The sequence below is a fragment of the Podarcis muralis genome, chromosome 2 (assembly GCF_964188315.1).
Source record: "Podarcis muralis chromosome 2, rPodMur119.hap1.1, whole genome shotgun sequence".
Classification (NCBI taxonomy): Eukaryota; Metazoa; Chordata; class Lepidosauria; order Squamata; family Lacertidae; genus Podarcis; species Podarcis muralis.
Genome location: NC_135656.1, coordinates 78240656 through 78263829, shown reverse-complemented (window position 1 = coordinate 78263829; position 23174 = coordinate 78240656). Strand labels below are relative to the sequence as shown.

The window sequence follows — 23174 nt, the reverse complement described above, 5'->3', positions numbered from 1 at the left end:
ATAGAATGCCAAAGGCCTGGTTGAAGAGGAATGTTTTATAAAGGGGTTAATTGCACACAGTGATGCACACAATGGCAAGCCGGTTAGGTTAATTCCAGGTAGATTGATAGAAAACATTCTTAAAGGGAACCCTTGTGTTCACATAAGTCAGGAACCACTGTTTTAGAGTTCTTCAAGAATGTTAACAAGCATGTGCTAGGCCATCAACTACTCCTCAGTAAAGCATTAGCAGGCATGGAATAAGATAATAGATTGACCTAATTAATCAGTACAGTGGTACCTCAGGTTACATACGCTTCAGGTTACAGACTCCGCTAACCCAGAAATAGTACCTCGGGTTAAGAACTTCGCTTCAGGATGATAACAGAAATCGTGCTTTGGCGGCGCGGCAGCAGCGGGAGGCCTCATTAGCTAAAGTGGTGCTTCAGGTTAAGAACAGTTTCAGGTTAAGAACGGACCTGCGGAACAAAAGTACTTAACCTGAGGTACCACTGTAACTGACTGAAGATCAGCAAGTAGAATGGGCCATGGGATAAACTGTCTATGCCATATACAACCTCCATCCCAGTGTTATAATGGGTTAAATCAACTTAATAGAACTAGCGATTCTACTGAAATATGCAACTTTGTACGTGTGTTTAGGGTCTTAACCCTAAAGGCTATTAATATAAATAAAAAATAAATACTGTGTTTGGTTGTTTAATTGAACCAGAGTTTAAACAGATTTGCTTTCATTTTGAAAGCACTACAATTTATTTTGAAATGGATCCAAAGGTTTGTCCAGTGTTTTTTGAGCTGCCAAAGAATCCCCATTAATCTATGCTTGCCTTTATAGGTTTCAACAATAAAAATTGTTTTTAAGCATAAACAAGAAAAAAGTCAATATTGGAACAGAACAATATTTAGCCACAGGAAATGCATATTCAAAGCAAGGGATCCGAGCAGTGTGGATTTGGCCTGATTTCTTTCGTGTCATTTGAAGCATTTTTGTTTGCGCTGGAGTAATGAATTCATGACACTGGAGATCTTGCTTGTGTACTCTGTGTACTCCTTTGGTGTAATAGACATGCTGGGTGAGCTGCTCTAGCAGTTCATGTTGAGGACTCACACTTTTGTTGTTATGTGTGATTTAAATCATGGCCTCAAAAGGGCCCTTTGCATGCAGCAGTCCCAGTTTACTAAGCGATGGTTTTGCAAGCAGGGACCAACCACCCCTGCCCCAGCCCTTCCCCTGTGCAATACCTTTGTGTAGCAACTTTGGCACTTTAATCCTGTTCAGCTTAAATCTGTTATATTGGCTTACCAACCAGGATGCTAAACCATTAAAAAAACCAAAAACACCTAACATTAAACTAGAGTCCCTACTTTAGACCTAACAGAGAACTGGTTTAAACAGATCAGGTTTTTTTAAGCACCAAAGTCAAAGAGCAAAGAAAGAAACAGCATGTAGTCCCAGTGCCCATTTCCTGACTTGCTAAACTATGAAAAAAAATATGCTAGAAGTTTGACTGTGAGAAATTAGTTACAGATGGGTAGCCGTGTTGGTCTGCCATAGTCAAAACAAAAAAAATTCCTTCCAGTAGCACCTTAAAGACCAACTAAGTTAGTTCTTGGTATGAGCTTTCGTGTGCATGCACACTTGGTATGAGCTTTCGTGTGCATGCATGTATCTGAAGAAGTGTGCATGCACACGAAAGCTCATACCAAGAACTAACTTAGTTGGTCTTTAAGGTGCTACTGGAAGGAATTTTTTTTTGTTGTGAGAAATTAGATAGCATTAGCAGGTCTCCTGAAATGTAACATGACTGCTCCTTCGAACTAGCTCTCCATACCTCCTCCTTTTTTCCAGCTCTCATTCAGAACTGTAACTGGAAACTTGAAGAAACTTGAGCTTGTTTTGTCTTTCAATTCTCTTATCTATAAAAGAGAGGAGGCGACTTTCCTAAAACAGCACATCTAATGAGCAAGAAAAGATTCCTGCAAGAGGTTTCTCAGATACAATATAGGACATTCTTGTCAAAAACTAGGTAATGAACAAGGAAAATAGAGTGGTGTTTAATTATCTACTGCCAGAATGTGCAAATACTTTATCAATCCAGCTTCTGAATTGTATTACTGCAATGCTTGTAAGACTAGGTGTAACAGCTTGCTACTTTTCCTTGTATACTGAAATGCCAGAATGATTGCATTCTTCAGTTGCTGTCTACATTGTTGCATTCTATCATTAAAGGGTAGTGTTGAATTCTTTTTCCTATGACTTTGTGCTGAAAAGCAATAAGGAAGTTATTCATTGTGGTGCTGTATCTACTAGGTTGGAGGCAATCTTTTGACTATTTCTAATGCACTGTGGCCTAGTTTCCATCAACCATTCCACCTGAAATCTAAAGGTGTACTCAAGGCTGTCACTTTAGTGGGATGAGGTGAAGCAATTTGCCTCAGGTGGCAGCTCTGACTCTTTGTTGCTCTGCTGCCAGCCACTCCACGGCTTTGCCTACACCACCACTGCTTAATACTGCACCTTCAGCATGGCAGCAGCAGAAGGGCAGCCATGGGCAAGGGTGCAGTTGTGGTGGCAAGGCCGGCAACAGGGAGGAGGGCCAGAAGGGGACATTTTGCCTACAACTGCAAAATATCCTGAGCTACCCCGGGTGTATTTTACCTGATGTATGAAGGTTTTCTTTAAAAAAAAAAAAAAGCAGCTGGTGGTACTTATATCTGCATGTTCTTTGAGAACTCTGAAGTTATTTTTTTTTATATTCATAAATATGTTGTTGTTCTTTAGTTGTTTAGTCGTGTCCAACGCTTTGTGACCCCAATGAACAGAGCACGCCAGGCACTCCTGTCTTCCACTGCAGTTTGGTCAAACTCATGTTAGTAGCTTCAAGAACACTGTCCAGCCATCTCGTCCTCTGTCATCCCCTTCTCCTTGTGCCCTCAATCTTTCCCAACATCAGGGTCTTTTCCAGGGAGTCTTCTCATGAGGTGGCCAAAGTATTGGAGCCTCAGCTTCAGGATCTGTCCTTCCAGTGAGCACTCAGGGCTGATTTCCTTCAGAATGGACAGGTTTTGATCTACTTGCAGTCCATGGGACTCTCAAGAGTCTCCTCCAGCACCATAATTCAAAAGCATCAATTCTTCGGTCATCAGCCTTCTTTATGGTTCAGCTCTCACTTCCATACATAACTACTGGGGAAACCATAGCTTTAACTATACGGACCTCTGTTGGCAAGGTGATGTTTCTGCTTTTTAAGATGCTGTCTAGGTTTGTCATTGCTTTTCTCCCAAGAAGCAGGCATATTTTAATTTTGTGACTGTTGTCACCATCTGCAGTAATCATGGAGACCAAGAAAGTAAAATCTCTCACTGCCTCCATTTCTTCCCCTTCTATTTGCGAATTTATTTATCACTATAGCATTGTGTTTGTATGAAAGTGTTAACTTCCCTTTTAGTGTCAGTTGTATAGAACCTATAAGTAAACTGTAGTAGCGGTAAAACAGGAGCGAAGGGGGAGCATGTAATGAAACAAAATTATGCACTTTTTGGACTAAACATTTCAGTTGTTATGTTAATAATTTTGACATACATGATGGATCATAACACCAACCCTTGTGAGTTAATAGCACATGAGGAAAGTGGTCCATTATTTGCATTATGTGTAGTAACACATTCTCTGAATCAGAAGGAATGGTGCAATTCATCAAGCTGACAAGTTGTGATTTCAAGACTCCTTGCTAGGTGTTTTGCTTGAGCTTCCTTCAATTGTTTATAAGAACAGTAACAATTACAAGAAGTGTTTAAACAGGATGTGAATGCAGAGTGGTGTCTTGAAGAAAGCACTTTTAAGCAATAATTGTTTCTCCCAAAACATGTTTAGCAAATGTGTTTGTTAAAGCTGTCTGTCTGGGATGGCCTGGGTCACTGCTGCTCTGACTATGGAGTCACCTGCCAGGGTCAGGACCTTTTGCATCAGACATAGGCAAACTTGGCCCTCCAGATGTTTTGTGATTACAACTCCCATCATCCCTGACCACTGGTCCTGTTAGCTAGGGATGATGGGAGTTGTAGTCCCAAAACATCTGGAGGGCCGAGTCTGCCTATGCCTGTTTTATATTATAAGTGGGCTACTGCAGTCAACCAGAATCCATCTGTTTGTCTGTCCAGCGCCTGCCTAACCAATCCACTTCTTTTCCCCCCCTTAAGCCACTTACAATGGAATTGTAACACCAGTTTGCATTTGTTTGGGCTTCTGTTTCGCTTGCAGCTGGTCTCAGCCTTGCTTTAGAGATCCCATTGAGCAAAGGCACGCCTCTGCTATCCTGGCTCCTGCCTAAAACACGCAGACAGACACTCTTACTTGTAAGAAATAAATCTTATTTAGGCAGGTAAGAGTACAGCCTCAACAGCAGGCACAGAGCTCTGGGGTCATGGTTTAGGGAGTTCAGGAGCAGGGCAAGAAGTTCAGAAGTGGACAGAAGTGATGAAGATGTCCCAACAGGTTTTACTGCCCCTCTTGCCAAGTTTTAAAAGATGAGGCGTGGCACACTCACTTTTGAGACTCTTTCCCCTTGTTAAGCTTGTAAGTGTGCTTTCTGTCATGGTGTGGGGGGAGGTCCTGCTCAAATCTGTGAAGGTAGTGTGTGGTTGTAAGTGACAAGACTGACACACCTTTGGTTCAGCCTCACCCCTCAGTTGGTCAGAGCTTTCCCCAGCCCCACTAAGGCTGCAGGAGGGTCAAAGTGGAGAGGTGGATTCCATGGTCACCTTTCCAAAGTAGCTGAAGGTGAGGCATAAAGGGGAGTTCCCCCTCCCCCAACCCAGGTTCTCACCATTCAGCCCTTAATCTTCGTCTGACCCTGTCAATGCAAGCCTGATTCTGATCAGACTAGAGGTGGGATGGTGGCCCCATGACTCCTGCATTCCTGTTTCTACTTTACAATTTGCTCATCACTGCTTAGATGGGGAACACAATCTTCTCCCCATTTCCCACAAACCACTGGAGGTCCTGAAGCAAGTTAGCAGGAACAACGCCCCATGGTGCCCCATAAGGCTACAGTTTTTTTTGCTCCTTGTGGCAATAGGCCACCTAATTTAAGAAAGATCAAGAAAGCAAGACCAGTGTCTTGGAGATTTTAGAATTCCATGCCTTGAATTAACCAAACTCTGTGTGGAATAACTACCATAAATATATTATTCTTTGAAAGTTTTGTTCACTATGGAATCATTCCCCTTATATGTAAAGTTACTGGGAAGGACCTGTGAGATATGCAGGGAAGCAATTCCTTTAAAGAGCATGGGGCAGGGAAGCCATTACAAAAGGAAAGTTGTGTGACTTTGGTGCATTTTGTCAGTGGAACAGGGAAGATGGGATTTTTGTCAATTACCACTTCCCCTGTGGCCCCCCGCTATCTGCTCCAGAGAGTTGGGGAACCCTTCAAAGCAGTGTGGAAGGTGGCTGAAGGAGGGCAGACTGGCAAAACTTGCCTCTTTCTCTATTCTTGGAGCCTCAGCTCGATCAACGAACCTCCTGACTCTTCTCTAAAACACCCTGTAGTGATGGGAACCAAGGGATGCACTTAATGTGCTGCCCTCGTGCTGGCAGCAGAGCAGCACTGCATATTTGTGAAGCCTCACCTGCCAGAGCTGAATTGGGCTCAAAAATTTCACACAGAAATCATTTAAATATTGTTGGAAATGTGTGAAGATTTGCCACTTTACAGATTGACGGATTGGGAGCTAGGTAGAAATTGTCCTTGAATAAGACATTTCTTCATGTCTGTTTTCACAACCAAATTACCCCTCCCCATAGGATCTTGTTAACTGTGAAGTTGAGTATCATCTGCCGCTTAAAGAACTGTATCTGATGTGCATACTTTGGAAGTCCAAGTAAATAATGTTTACTAGATGACTTGTATCCACATGTCTATTAATATCCTCTAAAATGTTGTGGAGGCAGGACTTACCTTTGCAGAAGCTATGCTGAGTCTTCTTCAGCAAGACTTGTCCTTCTATATGCTTAGTAACATTATCTTTCATAATACTTTCCACCAATTTACCCAGAGCAGTCATTCAGCTAACTTGCCTGTAATTTCTTGCATCTTTTTTTTTTTAATTATTCATTGGCCACTTTCCAGTCTTTTATTGCTGAGATCAATCTCAAGGACATGTTGCAGCTTCTGTTAGAAAACTCCACATTTGAGTTATTTAAGAAGTTTTGTATGGATATAATCTGGACTCAGTTATTTGTCTGTTTTCAACTTGTAAATAAAGCCAAGAACCTTACCACTTGTTACCGCTGTTTGCCTTGGTTTCTCAGACTCCCTTTCTGAAAATGACAGTTCAGGCATCAATATCTACTCTCCATCTTCTGCAGTGAAGACATATACAATCTTCTTATGATCCTTTAGCACACTCTTGCTCCACCCTCTTTCATCCCAACCTTCCTACCCAGTTGAAATACTTAAAAAAATAGTTGATCTTGATGTTTTCCGTGATACGCTTCTCAAAGTTCTTTTTGGTTTGTGTTGCTATTGCCTACATGTAGTTATTTTGTACAAGTTTGTCCTCCTCCCCCCCCCCTCCATTTGAGCAAGACTTCTGTTTTCTGAACAAATCATTCCCCCCCGTTAATAGTTTCCTTGATGTTGCTTGCTAATCGCACTCATGACCTTTTGTACTTGGTGGTAACTTTCCTGACCCGTGGTATGCATTCAAGTTAAGCTTCTAATAGTGTGGGTTTGAGTAATCCCCATATGTTCTGGAAAAGTATGACCTTCTTGACTTTCCCTTTCAATTTCTTTTATGCCAGTCACTTCTCATTTTGGAGAAGTTTCCTCTTTTGAACTCATAGGTGTTGGACTTGCTTGGCAATTGTCCAGTTACATAGATCTTGAATTTGATAGCATTGTAGCCGCTGTTTCCAAATAGTTCAGTGATGTTTAGATCTCTCACTAAGTCCTGGGAACCACTTACTGTTTTATTGAGAGTCACTTCCCCTGGAGTTTATTCCAGTGTTTTAGGGCACAGTCATTTAGTGTAGTAGTCATTTGCTGTGACCAGAGCATTCCTTTATCTGGTATATGTAAGGGAATTGAATACACCCATTACTATGACACTTTCTTCTTTGGGTGCCCCTCTGATTTCATTATCATCCTGAGTATTTTGGTCAGGGAGTGATGGAATATCCCCCAGTACTAAATTACTTTTGGGGCCTCATATTGCCATACAGTCATTTCTGTTGGAACCCTGGAAGCCAAGACCCACGTTGGGGCCAAGTACACTTTGGTGAGAAAACCCTAGCAGAGATTTAACATCACAAAACATACAAGAAAGAAAAGAATGGGAATATAGGCTGTAAAACAGTAAAAATGTACCCTTCCAGTAAGTCCCAGAATGTCACTTTTTAAAAGCTATTTTCAAGCTATCCCACTTCCCTAGCATAGAGGTGGACCACACATTTTGTAGGTCATAAAATACTTTACTTACAAAACTCTTCAAAGGTCAGATTCAGGTGCTTTTCCATAAAGCAGTCAGAAAAGATGCACAGGCAGTTGAAATGTTGCTTAGTTACAAAAGGTAAAAGTTTCTAAACTACTAGTAGAGAAAGCTACTAGTTTCAGACTCCATTCTGGTCTGAAACAAAAGAGGCTGGTTAAAGCCATGTGGTTGAGCTCCTTACATGCTGAAATCCACTTGGAGAGTGAGAGATAAGGTTTGGTGACCCACTTCGTCTCAAGGTGAGGATATAGACCAAACCTGGCAGGACAGCTTATGGTAACTCCTTCATGCACTAATTAGATTCAAACATGCTAGAGTTATATTCGCCTTTATCCTACAATTTTGTAGAAGTCCAGTGACCTAGAGTGTCTTGAAGAATAACATGGGTGAGGGGCATTGGTAAATGCATTGGTAAAGCTGAACATTGTTTTTAGTAGATTTGAATGATTTCTGATACAGTGGTACCTCGGGTTACAGACGCTTCAGGTTACAGATTCCGCTAACCCAGAAATAATAGCTCAGGTTAAGAACTTTGCTTCAGGATGAGAACAGAAATTGTGCAGTGGGAGGCCCCATTAGCTAAAGTGGTACCTCAGGTTAAGAACAGTTTCAGGTTAAGAACGGACCTCCAGAACAAATTAAGTTCTTAACCTGAGGTACCACTGTAATCTAGTGAAAGGATTGCTACAACAAGGGACTTTTCTATCCCTATGGTGGGAGAGGATTAAGCATACAAAAATGCAAATGAACAGTGCACACGTAAGCTGCATAGGAAGATAGGACATAAATGCTTAGAAAACAGCACATCCTTGCAGACAAGAGGCTTCAGTTTAATTTTACATCATTGCCATGATTATTCTTTTCAAAATATTTTAACAGGAATTTTTTTTTTAACTGTGCTAAATTGCTGCTGCCATTCTCTTTCCCTCTCCCTCCTTCTTTCTCATATATAACAATCAATTAATAATAGCAAGGCTTTTCTGCAACTCTGATTAATTTTTAAATGCATGGCCATCTTAAGTGAAATTAGGTACTATTATTTAAATGAACTGTCATTTTAGTAACAAATCCACTTAGATAACTAGTGACAATGCTACATTATAAAAGATTTCCCATACGATCCATTTATTTGGAAAATACTCAGTTTAGTTACCTTTTACTTTGCTCCAGAGAAGGCTTAGTTGCAAACCAGTTTGTTGAAATGTTGGGACAGATGCCCACAATCCATTGCTTCCTTGTATGTGTGTGCCAAATGATAACCTTAATTCAAAGTGAAGGAAAATTGAGATATAATATACGAAGATCCACCTAATGTTGAAAGGTTGGGCAGTTTCAGATGTGCATGCCAAATGTTACAAACACAGCTATAAAATATGTTTCCCTTATTTACTTTATCTTCTTTAAATTATTAAGCATGTCACCATTCACAAAACCCCATGTACCTCTGCTACTTAAGAATCTTATTAGACCTTGTGGTGATGATCAACATTGGTCTGACAACTTTCTCTTCTAGGTAGCTGAAACATTTCCAGGCTGTATGATAGCTTTTTGTTCATACCTTAGGCTTATCCATGAATATACATTGTCCTTGTAATATATTTTACTTACTAATGGGAGCAGATGGGCATCATAATGACTCATCTGCCAAAAGAGACAGATTGGCTATCTTAATTATGTTGAAAGAATGCTGAATCACTCTAAAATTTAGGTGAGTTTCCCTTGTTCACCATGGCAGTCAGTGAGATTGTTATGAGTGAATTGATTCCTTGGGTCCCTGACTAGATTTTATCACCTTAGAGGAAATGTTGCTCAGGGGTCTTTATTCAAAGAAAGCACAGTATGAGGCTTCTTTCTATTCTAGCGGAGCTGTTAGTGAAATGGTTCAGTAGTAAGAGTGCCACTCCCCATTCCATTTTTATTTTGTATAGACATTTTGGTAAATGGGCCTTGGAAGGGAGAAACATCATGAAAAGGGAACAGTTGAAGAAAATGAGGAAGGAGAGGGTTGTTTTTTTTAATAAAATCAAACATTTTGTAATGCAAGTTTTCTTTATATGATTAGATTTCAGATAATTTAAATGATGTGTGGAAATTAGGTGCAATATTCTTATATTTAAGGTGTTTTATGTGTACACTGATTGTCAAGACATGGTGTGCATATTTTTTATCAAAGAGGCATGTGTATAGCTTCCTCAAATACCTATACTGGAAGCAGCAGACGAACTATGATGCACACAGAGTAAGACTTCTAATGCAGACTGAAGGAAGGATTATCATTATCATGTAAAACAAAAATGCCCCTTTACATCTAAATATTGCTATAAAGCAGTTGTTCTGAAACAAATTACCAAAATATATACTCATTCACCTGTTTTTCTTCCATCTTCTGCTTTGTCAGTTAGCAGCATCGTGTATCACTATATATTGACTCTGCAGTAAAGAAGGGTGTAGAATTTGCCTCCACAGATGCTGCTGTTACCATGGAGATAAAAGGACCAATGGCCTTTTCCTAGTTTGGACTGTACTACACTGTTCATGAAAAGATGGTGAATTCTAAAACTGTATCATCTGATTTTTAAAAAATATGAAACAGAGTAACATAGGAGAATGCAATTGGGGTTCTATTTTAAATACAATTATCTCATTATAAATTGAAGATTTCTCATGAGACAGAGAGCATAAATGTGAGTCCCGTTCTCGTGGCTTGCACACTGCCAATCCTCCTCCTCCTTCTCAGAAAAACCTTTTCCTTTTGCAAAATATAGCCCCTTAGAGCCCTTGGGTTCATCTGATGCAGCATTTGATGCTGGTTACATCACAGGTTCCCTTATCTGTGGTATTCCTCTTTGAGAGTGAATGAGTCTGTGAAAGCTGTGAATGTGAATTTTGATTCCTGGAGGAGAGACGTGTTCTACCTTAGAAGAAGAAAAGAAACAAAGAGTCTTCTCAAAAAATCAAGGATGGCTTGCAGAAGGTGTAATTTGTAAGTATTCTCCTCTTTGTTATCCATTAGCATCCATATTATTGAAGATGGGAATAAGAATAGCAATTCATTCATAGTACGGCAGCTTTCTCTTCATGAACCATTTTATGGGTGTTACCTTCCAGTACCACATTGATGTGCATGTTGAAATTCTGTAGCTGAATGGCTTCAGGACTGCAAATGTTGAAATAATTCAGCATCGTAGGAAATAAAGAGAGACCTGTTAGTGATTTGGTCAAACCTGGCTATTTTAAACATGGGATTTCTCAGCAAAAGAGTGATTGAAAGAGATTTTGTTTAGGAGTATTTCTCAATAATAAATACCTTCCATTTTGTATAAATGCTTTTGTTAATTGCTTATTTAGAAAATGGTTTTAGATATATATGTCCTTGATGCTGCTTGTGACACAGCAATATATAATTTCATGCTGCTTGGCACAGTATTAATGTACTAGATAAGCCATTGTTCATAATATTAACACTGCAGGGATTTGGTTTTCAGAGCAATGTGTGTGCTTTTGGGGTTTTTCTTGATGATATGATATTATAGTTTCCACAAACCTGGTGGGGAATTGCAGTCATAAGGAGACTGTATGAGGTGAATATATTGGAAGAACACCATAGACTTTGATTCATGAACCTGCAGTCATAAAGTCAATTATACTAGCGTGCCTATCACTTTAAGCAGATTTAGACAAAAAACAGATGAATGCCTGATAGTATATTTCACTGTATTATGCTAATTCCACCATTTTGTCTGAAGCACAGAATTCAAAAGGTTCAATATTTCAAATATGTTTTGATTTTATTGCAATCGTATTGTGCATTGTTAATGTCAATAGAAGTACCAGAATGTGGTTAATGTTCAAATCTACTACTGTAATGCGTAAGTTTGCATTTTTTGACCCGCCAGTTCCCAGTAAGCTTATCCCCACAAATAGACTTCCTGAAAACCAGCCACGTACGAGAGAGGTGCTATGCAGCACAGACCTTGCCATAGTTCACCTTAATTGAAGTCTGAATTGTACAACTCAGCTGAAGTTAAATTTAAACCCAGTATTCCATTTTAAGAAGCAAAACTTCTATATTCACAGGTAACTATTGCTTGGATGAAAGGTTTCAGTGGGAATAAACTGGCTTTAATCCAAAAGGTTGACTTTGCTTGCTTTTGGATCAAGATTTCAAACCACAGCCCATTGCCATTAACTTTAATAAAGTAGTTCTGGAGGAATTATTGTGGGAGGAAACCCTTGGAACAACTTATTCCAGAATATTGGTTATTGAGATGAGTACATTTGAGGATTGCAGCTTTGGGGTGAAAGTAAGAAGTATCTCTTTGACTATTTGGATGATTGCTGATATTTTATGCCAGTTTTCCGTGCTTGGATTCAGGCAATAACTTAATCTGCATTCTGTACTCTAAATGGTGAACAATCCAATGTCTTAGTGCTATTTTGTCCGATGGAAAAAATCTGCTACTATACTAGACTTCATTTGTATTAGTTAGCAGAGGCTCTGATTTTTTGGTTTGGGTTAGCAAACATTATATAGACTTTGTATAATCCGTGCAGGAAAACATAATATGTTGTCCAGTATAGAACTATAATGATAATATATTACGTTCATATAACAACATTAATTGTTTTCTCGAGCAATATGTGAGCAAGAATGCCACCGTTATACAGACCTGTAAGGTGGCGAGGATGATCCATGACTTCTGCTCACTGTTTAGTTCCGTAGCACATTACTTGTTTGCCCTGGTGAGGAAGGTTTTCCTTGTGGATCTAATTATTTGAGTCGTTTAGAGATTACTTCCTTACAATGCCAGTGCTTGGTTTTAAAAATCAAATAGCAATGTATCCTTTCCATGTGTAACAGAGCCAGGACCATGTGAGAACATGTATTGTAGAATGTAAGGCTTTGTCTCCTTTCATTTCAAGTTTTATATTTTAGTTTAATTGAAAAAAGCAGTATTTGTTTTCTTTAAGAGTATATCTAAAGGTAAAGTCATATCTGGCAAGAAGTATAGATCAAATTAAGGCTGCACAGATTGTATCTTGATGTTTCAAATAATGCCTTTAAATATTTTCATGGTGTCTGGATATTTAAGAGCTTTTCTTTAAAACACACAGAGACACACTGACACCATGAACAGATACTTTGAGCTGTTAAAAGTGTTCAAAATCTTGTCTTCAGCCCCTTACCAGAAACATAGATGGGTTCTATTATTTTAGCAGAAGAGATTTTCCATGGATGAAACACATATTGGGTAACAAACTTTGCTTTACCATAAATGATTTCCTTTCACCATCTCAATATTTTTATTTTTCCATTTAGCTACTGCCATGTTGTTTCTACATAGTATTGTTTTTAAAATGAGCTTTCTGATGTGTCTGTCTTAAGTATTTGATAGGTGATATCTGATATCTGATGTTAGTCATACTCAGTCTCATTGAAATCCATGGACCTGAAGTCCATTTGTTTCAATCAGTCTACTCTGAGTCCGACTTAGTTAGATATCACCCAATGGAATTGCTGCATAGTAAAAAAAATCATGAGAAAATTATTAATTATCAGGAATGTATTGTGTGCTGTTCTTTTAAAATTTCTCTGCTACTTCAGCTTCTTCTATTAATAATTTATAATAATTCACCATTAGGAATGTTAACTAAGTTGATTATATTCTACAACATGCATATTACGCTGGCATCTCTTGCTGAGCACTGATGAAAATAAATTGGTTACTTAGGGGTAACAGACAGGAACAGTATGTTTTATGTAGCTAACATTGCATTGTTAAAATAGCCACGAAGTGTTGTAGATGTTTAGAAACAGCATTAGAAGAGAAATATAATAGGTAAGGTGATATCTGTTGTTGAACCAATTTGTGATTGACTGATTTTCTGATATAAACACACCACCTTCTTTTATTTGAAACCAAGGAATGCATATCATTTTGGAATTTTTACTTAGCTGTTGGTGAAGGTTTGGAAAGAGTTATGACCTATTTAAAACTCATAGCTAAAAATAACCTCTGAAAATATGACTCATAAAGATATGAGACCAAAGCGGAAATCTCTAGAAAGGCTAGTTGTTTTATGCCTATTGGTGACAGCATAAACAAACAAAACTCCTTTTCGATAGCATGTTTTATTTGGGTGGAGTATAATCTTTTAAAAATGGGCTTATCTCCATTCTGAAAAAGGCAATACATTTGGAAAACCCTAGATTCTTTTAAGATTCGTGATGGAATTTAGAAGTTGCATTAAGAAGCTCTGGAAGCTCTGCTGTGTAGGTTAGCAATAAATATCTGCAAAGAACTTCATATACTCCAGCAAAGAAAAGAATTAGCTTGGGCTTTTTTCTTTACCATGCTAATAAGCAAGTCTGTGACAGAATCTAATAGGAGTCTTCTCATAAGGGAAGTCAAGTGAGTTTTGCCAATTAGCCACATTTCATTTTCTTTCATGTCTGGTGGGTATCTTTTGCTTTTACTTAAGCACTTCATGCTATAGCTGTGAGTCATAATGTATGCCAGTTCTATTGAATTAGAATTGTCAAGGTGTTGTATCACAGGATTCTAATATCCATTATGGTTGTATAGAATCGGGGAGTGATTTCCAAATCAGTCATCAATTTAAAATGAACAGTTCATCTGATTAGTTTATGTGGACACATGATTTCATATACCTTTATTATTACTACTACTACTACTACTACTACTACTACTACTACTACTACTATATTACACTTATATTGTGCCTTTCTTGCAAGGAGCTCCAGGTAGCGTACCATGGTTCTTCCCCCCCCCCCCCCATTTTATCTTCACAACCCTGTGAAGGAGGGCTAGGCTTAGAGAAAGTGACTGGCCCAAGGTCACCCATTGATTTTAACCAAGGGGATTTTAACCAAGAATTCAACAGTCTGACCACTATGCCACACAGGACATACAGGTTTATAGCAAAAGCTTAGGGCGTACTTCAGTTTCTTATCTACGGGCAAATGCAGCAAAGTCACACCATAGTCCCAACATCAACACAGCCCATGAAGGACAATCCCTCCCAGAGGTTTTTTCTTTCTTTTCACGCAGATCTGTGTACAGGCAATGCACATTGGCTGTACCTTCCAATGTCCCTATATTGCTTTGAAACAGAATTTATGTGCATAGGCTCTGCATACACAAAGCCATATTAACAGACAGAGATTGCAGCAGGGCCAGCAAGCATAATCCTACTCTCCCTTCCATGCACTGATAGCATGTCTAATTGTTGAAAGAGAAGAAAGCTTGTGTCTAGATCAAATCTATATGGTTCCCTGAGTTTCAGACTGGGAAGGAATGCGTAGAGTGAGTTGCAGTGGCTACCCAAATCCAGAAATCAGTGTCTTGTTTATAAGAGTCAGTGAGCCACTGCACAAAGAATCTATTCAATCCTTCTGACTGCTAAATCCATAATTCTCAGTTGATATTGAAATGTGCTCTCTCAATATAGTTTCCACATATGCACACTTCCTGTATCTGCTCACCAGAGTGAGCCAGATCCTCCATTTTCAGAAGTAATATTCCTTTGAAGATCAGATGCTAGTGACAGTAGAGAGACATCGTCTCCCTGCTCTGCTTGAAAGCTTCCAAAGACATATGGTAGGCTGCTATCAGAATGCTGTACTATATATTTTGATTTGATCCCAGAAGATGATTTTTTTTTTTTGTCTTCTATGCATTCCAAGCACTAGCAGTCTACATGCAAATACATAGGCAGCTTGATGCTGATGGGAGGGGAGGATGCCCATACCCCATCATGTTAAGTTGGGCATGGCATTGGTGTGGCACCTGGGAAGTCTGAGTATTTATTTTGAAGCTTCTCCACTGGTGCAGATGAGTGCGAGTGTTCCTTATACTGTATCTCTGAATTCTCATGCTGGGACTGGATCATGCTAATTGTTTCTAAATTCTCAATTGAAGTGTAGATCACCAAATATCTAGACATAGTAATAATAATTACTATGATTGTGATGTGTGTTCTTTGGGGGTGGTGGCTGCATTTAGAGGCAATCTTCTTTTCAACCGACGATCTTCATTAAGTTTATCTATGAAATGAACTTTCAGTAGCACTGCTCCTTAGGCTGATAATCTCAATTTTTAACATTGTGCATATGAAAATAAAGTGAGGAGTTTTCTACAACCACATAGCCGTATTCTGGTGGGGACCATGCAAACATCAATGCAAATATAACTAGTTTCAGACCATATGTTTTCAGTTCTAAGTGTACATGTATTTTAACGAGGATTTGTATGATTCACACTGTATGGGCTGGTTACCATGGTTAAGAGATTGGAAAGAGGATGAAGGTTCAGCTCTTCCTTTTGGATTTTGCCAGCGTTCCTTGAGAATGCCTAAGGTTGGTACAGATGTAAGCTTTAATCATACTTAATGGTCAGCGGAGCCAAAATCCCCAGTAGCTTTCACCATGGTCAAGGTCTGTGCCTAGTTAAGACTTGATCATAGTTATGGCTATTAAAAGCATGGACCGCTTTAAATTCGTTAACTATGATGAAAAAGCCAGGACTTGATCTTGCTACATAAGCTCTCTCAAAATGGTACTGTTGCAGCCTGAAGTCTCACACTGGGGGTGGGGGAGCAATCTCTAGGTCATAGTTCTATCAGAAAAGAAAACTAAGCCAATGTTTTGAAGTTGGGAGTTCCAGTGAATAACCTGTGCAAATAGGATGCAGGATACATGGTGTGTCCCACTGATTCCAGGGAAATTTATAGGAGCAAATAGGGGCAGGAATGCATTCTAAAACTTTTAATTTATAGTAAGTATAAGGAAGCTGCTTTATACCAAACCATTAGTCTATCTAAATTAGTACTGTCTACACTGGCTGACTACAGATCTCCAGGATTTCAGGCAAAGAGTCTTTCCCAGTAGCCTGCATGCAAGCTGATTCTCTACCACTGAACTGCACCCCTTCCCTAGAATATTTATCATCTTTTCCCCCCTCTTTCCTGTTGATGATGTTTTAATAACATAGATGATACCACTCATTTTTATCAGGTTGTTGGAATTTCCACTCCAATGCAGATTTGCAATTTGCTTCTTTAATAGTCGTTTAAAAAATGTCATTCTAGGATTCCACTAAGAGCTTCACAAACCAAGAAAGTCATATGTTGTTTTTAAGTGCGCGATTAAAATGTTTCAGTCGAAGGCAAATACACTGTGGAAAATCACCAAAAGAAGCTAAATGTATATAGAGAATAAATTTATATTTAATTTGTTCTGCTTCTTCTGCCTTTGTTTTAGCATTAGAGTGGTTTGATCTTATTATGGGTTTCATCTTGGATGATCCAAACAATTTTAATGCTCTACGGTATGTCACACATGGGAAATGTTATCTGATTTAGTTAGTAAATTTTAATATGCACTTGATTTGGCATGTAGTATTGTAGAAATGCTGGCAGATAACAAATGGGTGCCATCAGCTTAATGTTGTTAAATAAGGGCCATTATAACTAGTGCTTGGGCAAACTTTCACAGTGGGTTTTTTCTAGTCCTTTGAGGGGATGGGGTGGGGGTAAAGCGAACATGTTTCCAAAAAGGTCAGGTAGTGGGAGATAAAATTTATAGAACAAAATTGATAGCACAAAAGCAGGTGACATTAGATGCTTACATGGTCATACCAGGAAATCCATTTGCAGGTGTGGGGATATCTCCCTAAACCTTTCAGGGGAAAGAGAGACAGGCTGGACCACTTGGCCCCCTCATTAAATGGATAAAATAAATGTCACCCCACCATGTAGCCTGTGATTTAAAAATAATAGTTTTCTTTAAACTACACACAGAGGCATTTTAGTGTAATTGTAAAAGGACAATTCATCCTAAACTTCAGCTGCATTTTTCAAAAAGTTGCGCAGTCTTTCAGTCTCAATTTTTCACCTATTGAGCAGCCATAATCTCCCATTCTTACAGCAATTCAAACTGTAAGTGTTTGTTTACAGGAACTGCTTGGTTTTCATACAAGTTTCCATACCCTTTAACATTTCATAGATGAAAATAGTGATACTTCTGTCCATGAGGTGATGGGCAGACTTCAGCAGCCAACAAGCAGAAAGTGGGAATTATAAGTACATGTAAGCAGATACCTATGGATGACAAATGTGATGAGGCAAACCACAAATTGCAAGGCAAATAAAATGCTTGTAATACACGTATGTGTACTATATAACTGTTCTGCAGTTGAGCCATAGCCAGAAGTGACTAGTGATTCAAGATCTGTGAATCCATGACAGATGATAATCAATAACACCTTTCTCATTACCAATGAGCAATTATAGCATCAATCTTTTCCAGAGCTTTCCAAGTGATGGCCTGTATGTACATTGAAGCATTACCACCTCTCTCTTCGGAAGTTAAAAATTGGCATTCCCTTTAGATAACATGTGTCTGCTGTCCTTCTCCCAAACAATCCACACCTAGTTTTCTCTTTTCACTTTCTTTTCAGCATCTTCCTGTAAATCAATCAATCAATCAATCAATCAATCAATCATCTTTCTTGTTATAACCAAGGTTCCCCCATGTACCTATGAATGGGTTGTCCTTCCATTGGACAACTGCAGTCTCCTCTTTCTCTACACCCTTAGAATTGGGGACCAGGCTATATTGAATTCCGGAATAGCATGGCAACTTACACATTGCCAAAAGAGGGAGTGAATGCACCACCAGAAAAGAGAACAGAAATACACTTTAAATGTGCATTTGTGCCTTTTCGGTTTTGCTGTCCAGGTGTTAACTGTTGAAGGACAATTTCACAGGCCCTTCTCTCCCTTCATAGAATAATAGAATTGTAATGTCGGAAAGACCCTGAGACTCAATCCCCAGCAACACAGGAACCGGCTTATGGTTGTACTGCACAGCCATTTAAATAGATGGCACTTTCAAAGAGACGGTTACCCTATGTAAAGTAGGTCTCATGACACACCCTACTCCAGAAACCCAATTTACAAAAATATAGATTACCACAACCACCCCTCTTTTTAAAGCAACAAGTACAGTGGCATTCATTCATGTTTCATTTTTACTTACGTGATTTGCCAGTAAATCATGGGAGTGGTTGACCGGCTGATCCTTTCCTTTCCCAAATGGCTTCTGACTGCGCATCATATTCCCATCCCTGAAAATCGGAGATGCACTTCCAACGGCTTTTCCTTTTATGTTAACAGCCACCCAATCAGTCACTCTCATTCTTCGTTCTCTACCTCTTCCTTGTTCTTCACCTGACCCTCCCACCCACCAAAGCTCTCAAAGAGGTGTACAATAAGATAAAATGAGGGGAAATGCAATAAATAATTTCTTTTAAAAGAATTTTGCTACAATTACTGCATGCATCACTAGATCACACTGCAGGGGAAAGCCTTCTTACACAAAAATGTATTTAGTAGCAAAAGTATCTGAACTTAAAAATAATACAATTTATGTTAGTTTCTTTTCTTACTTGAGAAAGAGAGGGAGATGAGAGACAAAGGAGCTGAATGTGGCTTCCTTTTTGGAACATGGCTCTGAGTTCCAAACTGCAAGTTAAATTGGAGGTTGGTGTGTGGAGCTGATAGTTTTCTTTGTGGAAACAGGAGAGGGAATCTATCTTCCATCGCTTGCTGCTGTCTCAATTCAGATTGCCCCACCCCCAATTTAAGCCTGCATTTTTTATTTCTATGCCGATTAGCCAGATGGTGCATTTGTATTGGGACAGAGATGCAGCCAGAAAGGATTTGACAACTGATGAACATGGTTGCAGAAGATGCTATTCATTTGCTAATGTTTTATTAAACAAATACTAGCTTTCAGAATTTTGTCTGTTAGACAAGAGGAATACATGGTTTGTTTACAGTAGGAAATACAGTCTACAGATAGAAACTGTGCGACCATTGTGCAAAGTGATTGTATGGGGAAATATGGCTTTAGATTTTTTTAATTGCAGACTTATTTCTAATATGAAATTCTGCTTATAATAAAAAGGTACTAATGATGACATTAAGCACTGGTAAGTCATGTTCTAATCATACAGTTCTTCGGGCGATAGCCAAAGCCCCAGATCCCAAAATACTGTATTCAGCTTTTTGAGCAAGGACTGATTTATTACTGTTTATGGTACTTAGAAATTAGAGGCATTTAATGGCTGTTCAAGAAAAAAACAACAACTTGGGAATTAAAGAATGCTTGAAAGAAATTAAGACTGAAATGGAAAACAAAACAAAACTTTGCAGCATATCTTCAGTAGGAAGACTTTTAAAAATTTAAATTATTTGCAAAACAGCCCATCGAACTCTTTTGGGTTTTATTGCTGCCCAAAATATGTTTCAAGATTTTCAAACACCTCCCACTGTTTTTGGTTAAGTATAACAATCAGTCTTCTTAGCTTTGAACATTTTGGATAAACAATATGATTCATGTTTAATCAGATATATTTCTCCTTGCTATCATAGATAATATTGCTTATTTAACAAAATTTGTATACCGTTTAACTATAAATAAAAGCTCTAAGCAGTTTACAAAGAATATAAAATACATAGTAACATTGTCAATAAAAATAAATGTTAAGACAAGTTTATAAAAAGCAAAATGAGCAAAATAAACTTTACATGTGGATCATGTCGGGATCAACAATGAAATAATACAACATTCCTAAACAATCTCAGTAAAACATACACTTTAGACCATTTCAACTGTAATGCCAAACCATGGTTTGGCCATCCTTGGGCTAAGTTGCTGCCCTGTCCCTTTTTCCCTTGTGCATTGTTCCAGTTTCCTTCTAGTCTTCTCGATTTTGACAAACTATTTGGCCTGCCATTATATCTGAATCAGCCAACTATGGCTTCTCCCCCAAATCACAGTTAGAAACCATAGTTTTAAGTGGATTTTCATTTTTCGTTGGAGGGACAAACACAAACCATAGTTTGCCAATTCATCTGCAGTGGCAAACTGTACGCCTTGTCCAAACCTGCAAGTCAGATAGGGAAGCAGAATGCATAAGGGGATGTGGATAGGGCAGAGCCGAAGCCCACAGGTGGACAAACTATGGTTTGGTATTACATTTGAACTCACTGTAGTAGGAAAAACCTGACTGTAAGTCATCACACATTACAACCCAAGAGGAAAGTGTGACCATCTGTTTTCAACTTTATAGTAGAATATAGTAAGTAGACTATTCTCACTTGCTAATGATGCTTCTGATCTAAGTCTTAGCAGCAAGAGTCAGAGCAACCTGACCTTCATTTTTAAAAGATTAGTGCTTGACTCCCTCCTCTTTCTGGAGACAGACAGCATGACATATTTCTGCTTAACTCGTCTTTTTGATCTTTTAAGAGGATGACCTCATAGGACTCTGACTTTAATCACCTGAAACTAAAAATACACTGTGCTTATTGAAGCTCCCGGGAAACTGCCATGAGCAGAAGAAGCAAAGAGAGCCAAGTGGAGTACTTTTAATACACATTATTATAATCTTTTCATGAATAGTCTCAAGTTTTATTTTGCAGAATGGATTGCAGCTAGTGAATACCAGTAATATCAGATCATTGGTATTAGTTTTCACCTTCACCATCTTATCCAGATTGCTTTATTCAGGAAATTTGATTTTGCGGTTTCATCACACAATGTTTTCTGTACTAAACCAAACTTGAAATGTTCATAACACATGTCAGCCATGAACCATGCTACTATGTATCTCACATATTGTTTTATTTGTTGTATCGTTTTGTGTCATCTTATGCATTGGCATTATTTTTCCAATATTTTGTTTGACTGGTTTAATTGCAGGTGCATATTGAGAAATAATTCTTAAGATGTAAAATTTATTTATTTTTTCATGCTAAAAAGGGCTTACTGAACATACATTGGTGCTTGGTTCCATGGAATTAAAAGAAAAATAGGATTTTGCATCATTACATAAATAGTTCATTATCTTAAGAAATTATACCACAAGCTTATTAAAATATTATATTTATTTGAGTATCTGATTATTTTCCTAGTGCCTGAAAGCACAACAGAATTTGGAGTAGTTTAAAATAACAGCTAGACTGGTGCAGAGTGATCCACATATATTGCTTCATATTTCTGCAGAAATCCTAACCAACCCTTAACTTATATCTTTGCTATTACTGTACAGAATATAGCAAAGACATCCATTTAAAAAACTTGTTATACATTTAGGGGGTCCTTCCCAACCCAACAACATTTTAACTCTTCATTGCAATCACCCATCATACTCATTTCTGATGTATGCATACATTTGTAGGGGGATTATTCCCCTTTATTTTCCAGTAATTGGAGTTTTAATGTATTTATTTTATTTTTTTAGAAAGTGGAAAAAAACCTTATTGAAACATTTCAGATATAACCATTAGCACCTACCTTTCCATTAGAAAGCCCCTTAATAGACACTCAGTGTGTTGACTTTGTTTTTCCTTGTGTCGTAGGTCTATAAATACTCTGCACCAGTTTTGCTGTCCAGCTCCATTGTACCATACCCAGCTCACTGTCCCTGCCACACACTCAGAGTACAGGTAAGAGTAGTTATGGTCCACCCACTTTTTCCTTTCATAGACAGGCCTGACCATTTATTATATTTATTTTTGGTACCTCTATATGATAAAAAAAAACTTTAAAAATCACATTTTAAAACATTTAAGCACACACTCCTTTGTAGTACAGGTCTATGTAGAATTTCCACAGAAAATCAGTATAGCGTTTCCAGTTCCCCCCAGTTTATATGTTCACTAAATAAACAAATGCCATGACATTTAAACAATTAGCGTCCGCATACATCAATGAGGGCGCTTTCAAGCAAACACATAGAAAGCCCTCAAGACCTTGAGACCATGCTCTGCTGCTCCCTTCCACTCCTCCTTGGCCTGCCCAAGATAATTATACCTCAGGCAAAACAGTGCCCATAAGCAGGTCTGTGTTTGCTGTGATTTTGCTCATGAGCCTGCAAGGAGGGTGTGCCACCTATTTGAGAAGCTCTTTCCAGTGCTCATGCTCAACTCAGAACATACACATCTATGAAGTCCTGAGGTCTTACTTCCTGAGACAAAGGGCCGATTCCAAATTATTATCGGTAATCACTTTTTTCCAGGAAAGAAGATTCAAAGCGACTTGCGAAAGAAGTGTGAGTCAAAGCTCACTCATTAACACCGTTCTGTGAACTGTAGTCTCTAAAGCAGGAATATAGTTTCACTTGGGACCACATTCTTGGGGGGGGGATGCTCCCCTGCACAGACCACTTCTCTTCCTCAGCCCACCCCATTTAGCCTCAATCAGTGTAGCCTCTGATGCAACTGTGGAATCTCCCTTACCTTGTCTTTGGCCTAGTGCTGCTATCATTGCAGCAATAGGAGAAGAGGTGCTACCAGGCATATTAGAACATAGGAAGTTGCCTTATACAGAGTCAGCCCATCCATTTAGTTCAGTTCTATCTACACCAGCTGGCAGTGGCTCTCTGGGATTTCATGCAGTATTTCACACAGGAAGCAACGGATTGAACCTGGAAAGCAGATGCTCTCTCAGTGAGCTATGGCACTTCCCCATAGAGTTTGGATGCCAAACTATAGATTGTGGCTCCTACAGTGTTCTAGCCATAATGTTCTGTTGTTGGATCTCAGATAACACATGTATAAGACCTGTGTGCCTTGTGGCAACAATGGTG

The 23174-nt window shown here is 38.7% G+C and overlaps 1 protein-coding gene across 13 annotated transcripts in view; it reads left to right on the top strand.

Moving 5' to 3' along the window:
• The window catches only part of IQSEC1 (IQ motif and Sec7 domain ArfGEF 1), a 311041-nt gene that overhangs the window by 92383 nt on the left and 195484 nt on the right, over positions 1-23174 (top strand). For 6 of the 13 annotated variants that reach the window (XM_077924857.1, XM_028718960.2, XM_077924870.1 and 3 more), the window contains exon 3: positions 21946-22032. The exons of 4 other annotated variants lie outside the window; for them this stretch is intronic. In XM_077924857.1, coding sequence (XP_077780983.1) covers positions 21946-22032 — 87 coding nt within the window. Of the gene's footprint in view, positions 1-10194; positions 10478-21945; positions 22033-23174 lie in introns of those variants that run through there. 3 more of the 13 variants (XM_077924866.1, XM_077924863.1, XM_077924861.1) reach the window with 2 other exon arrangements.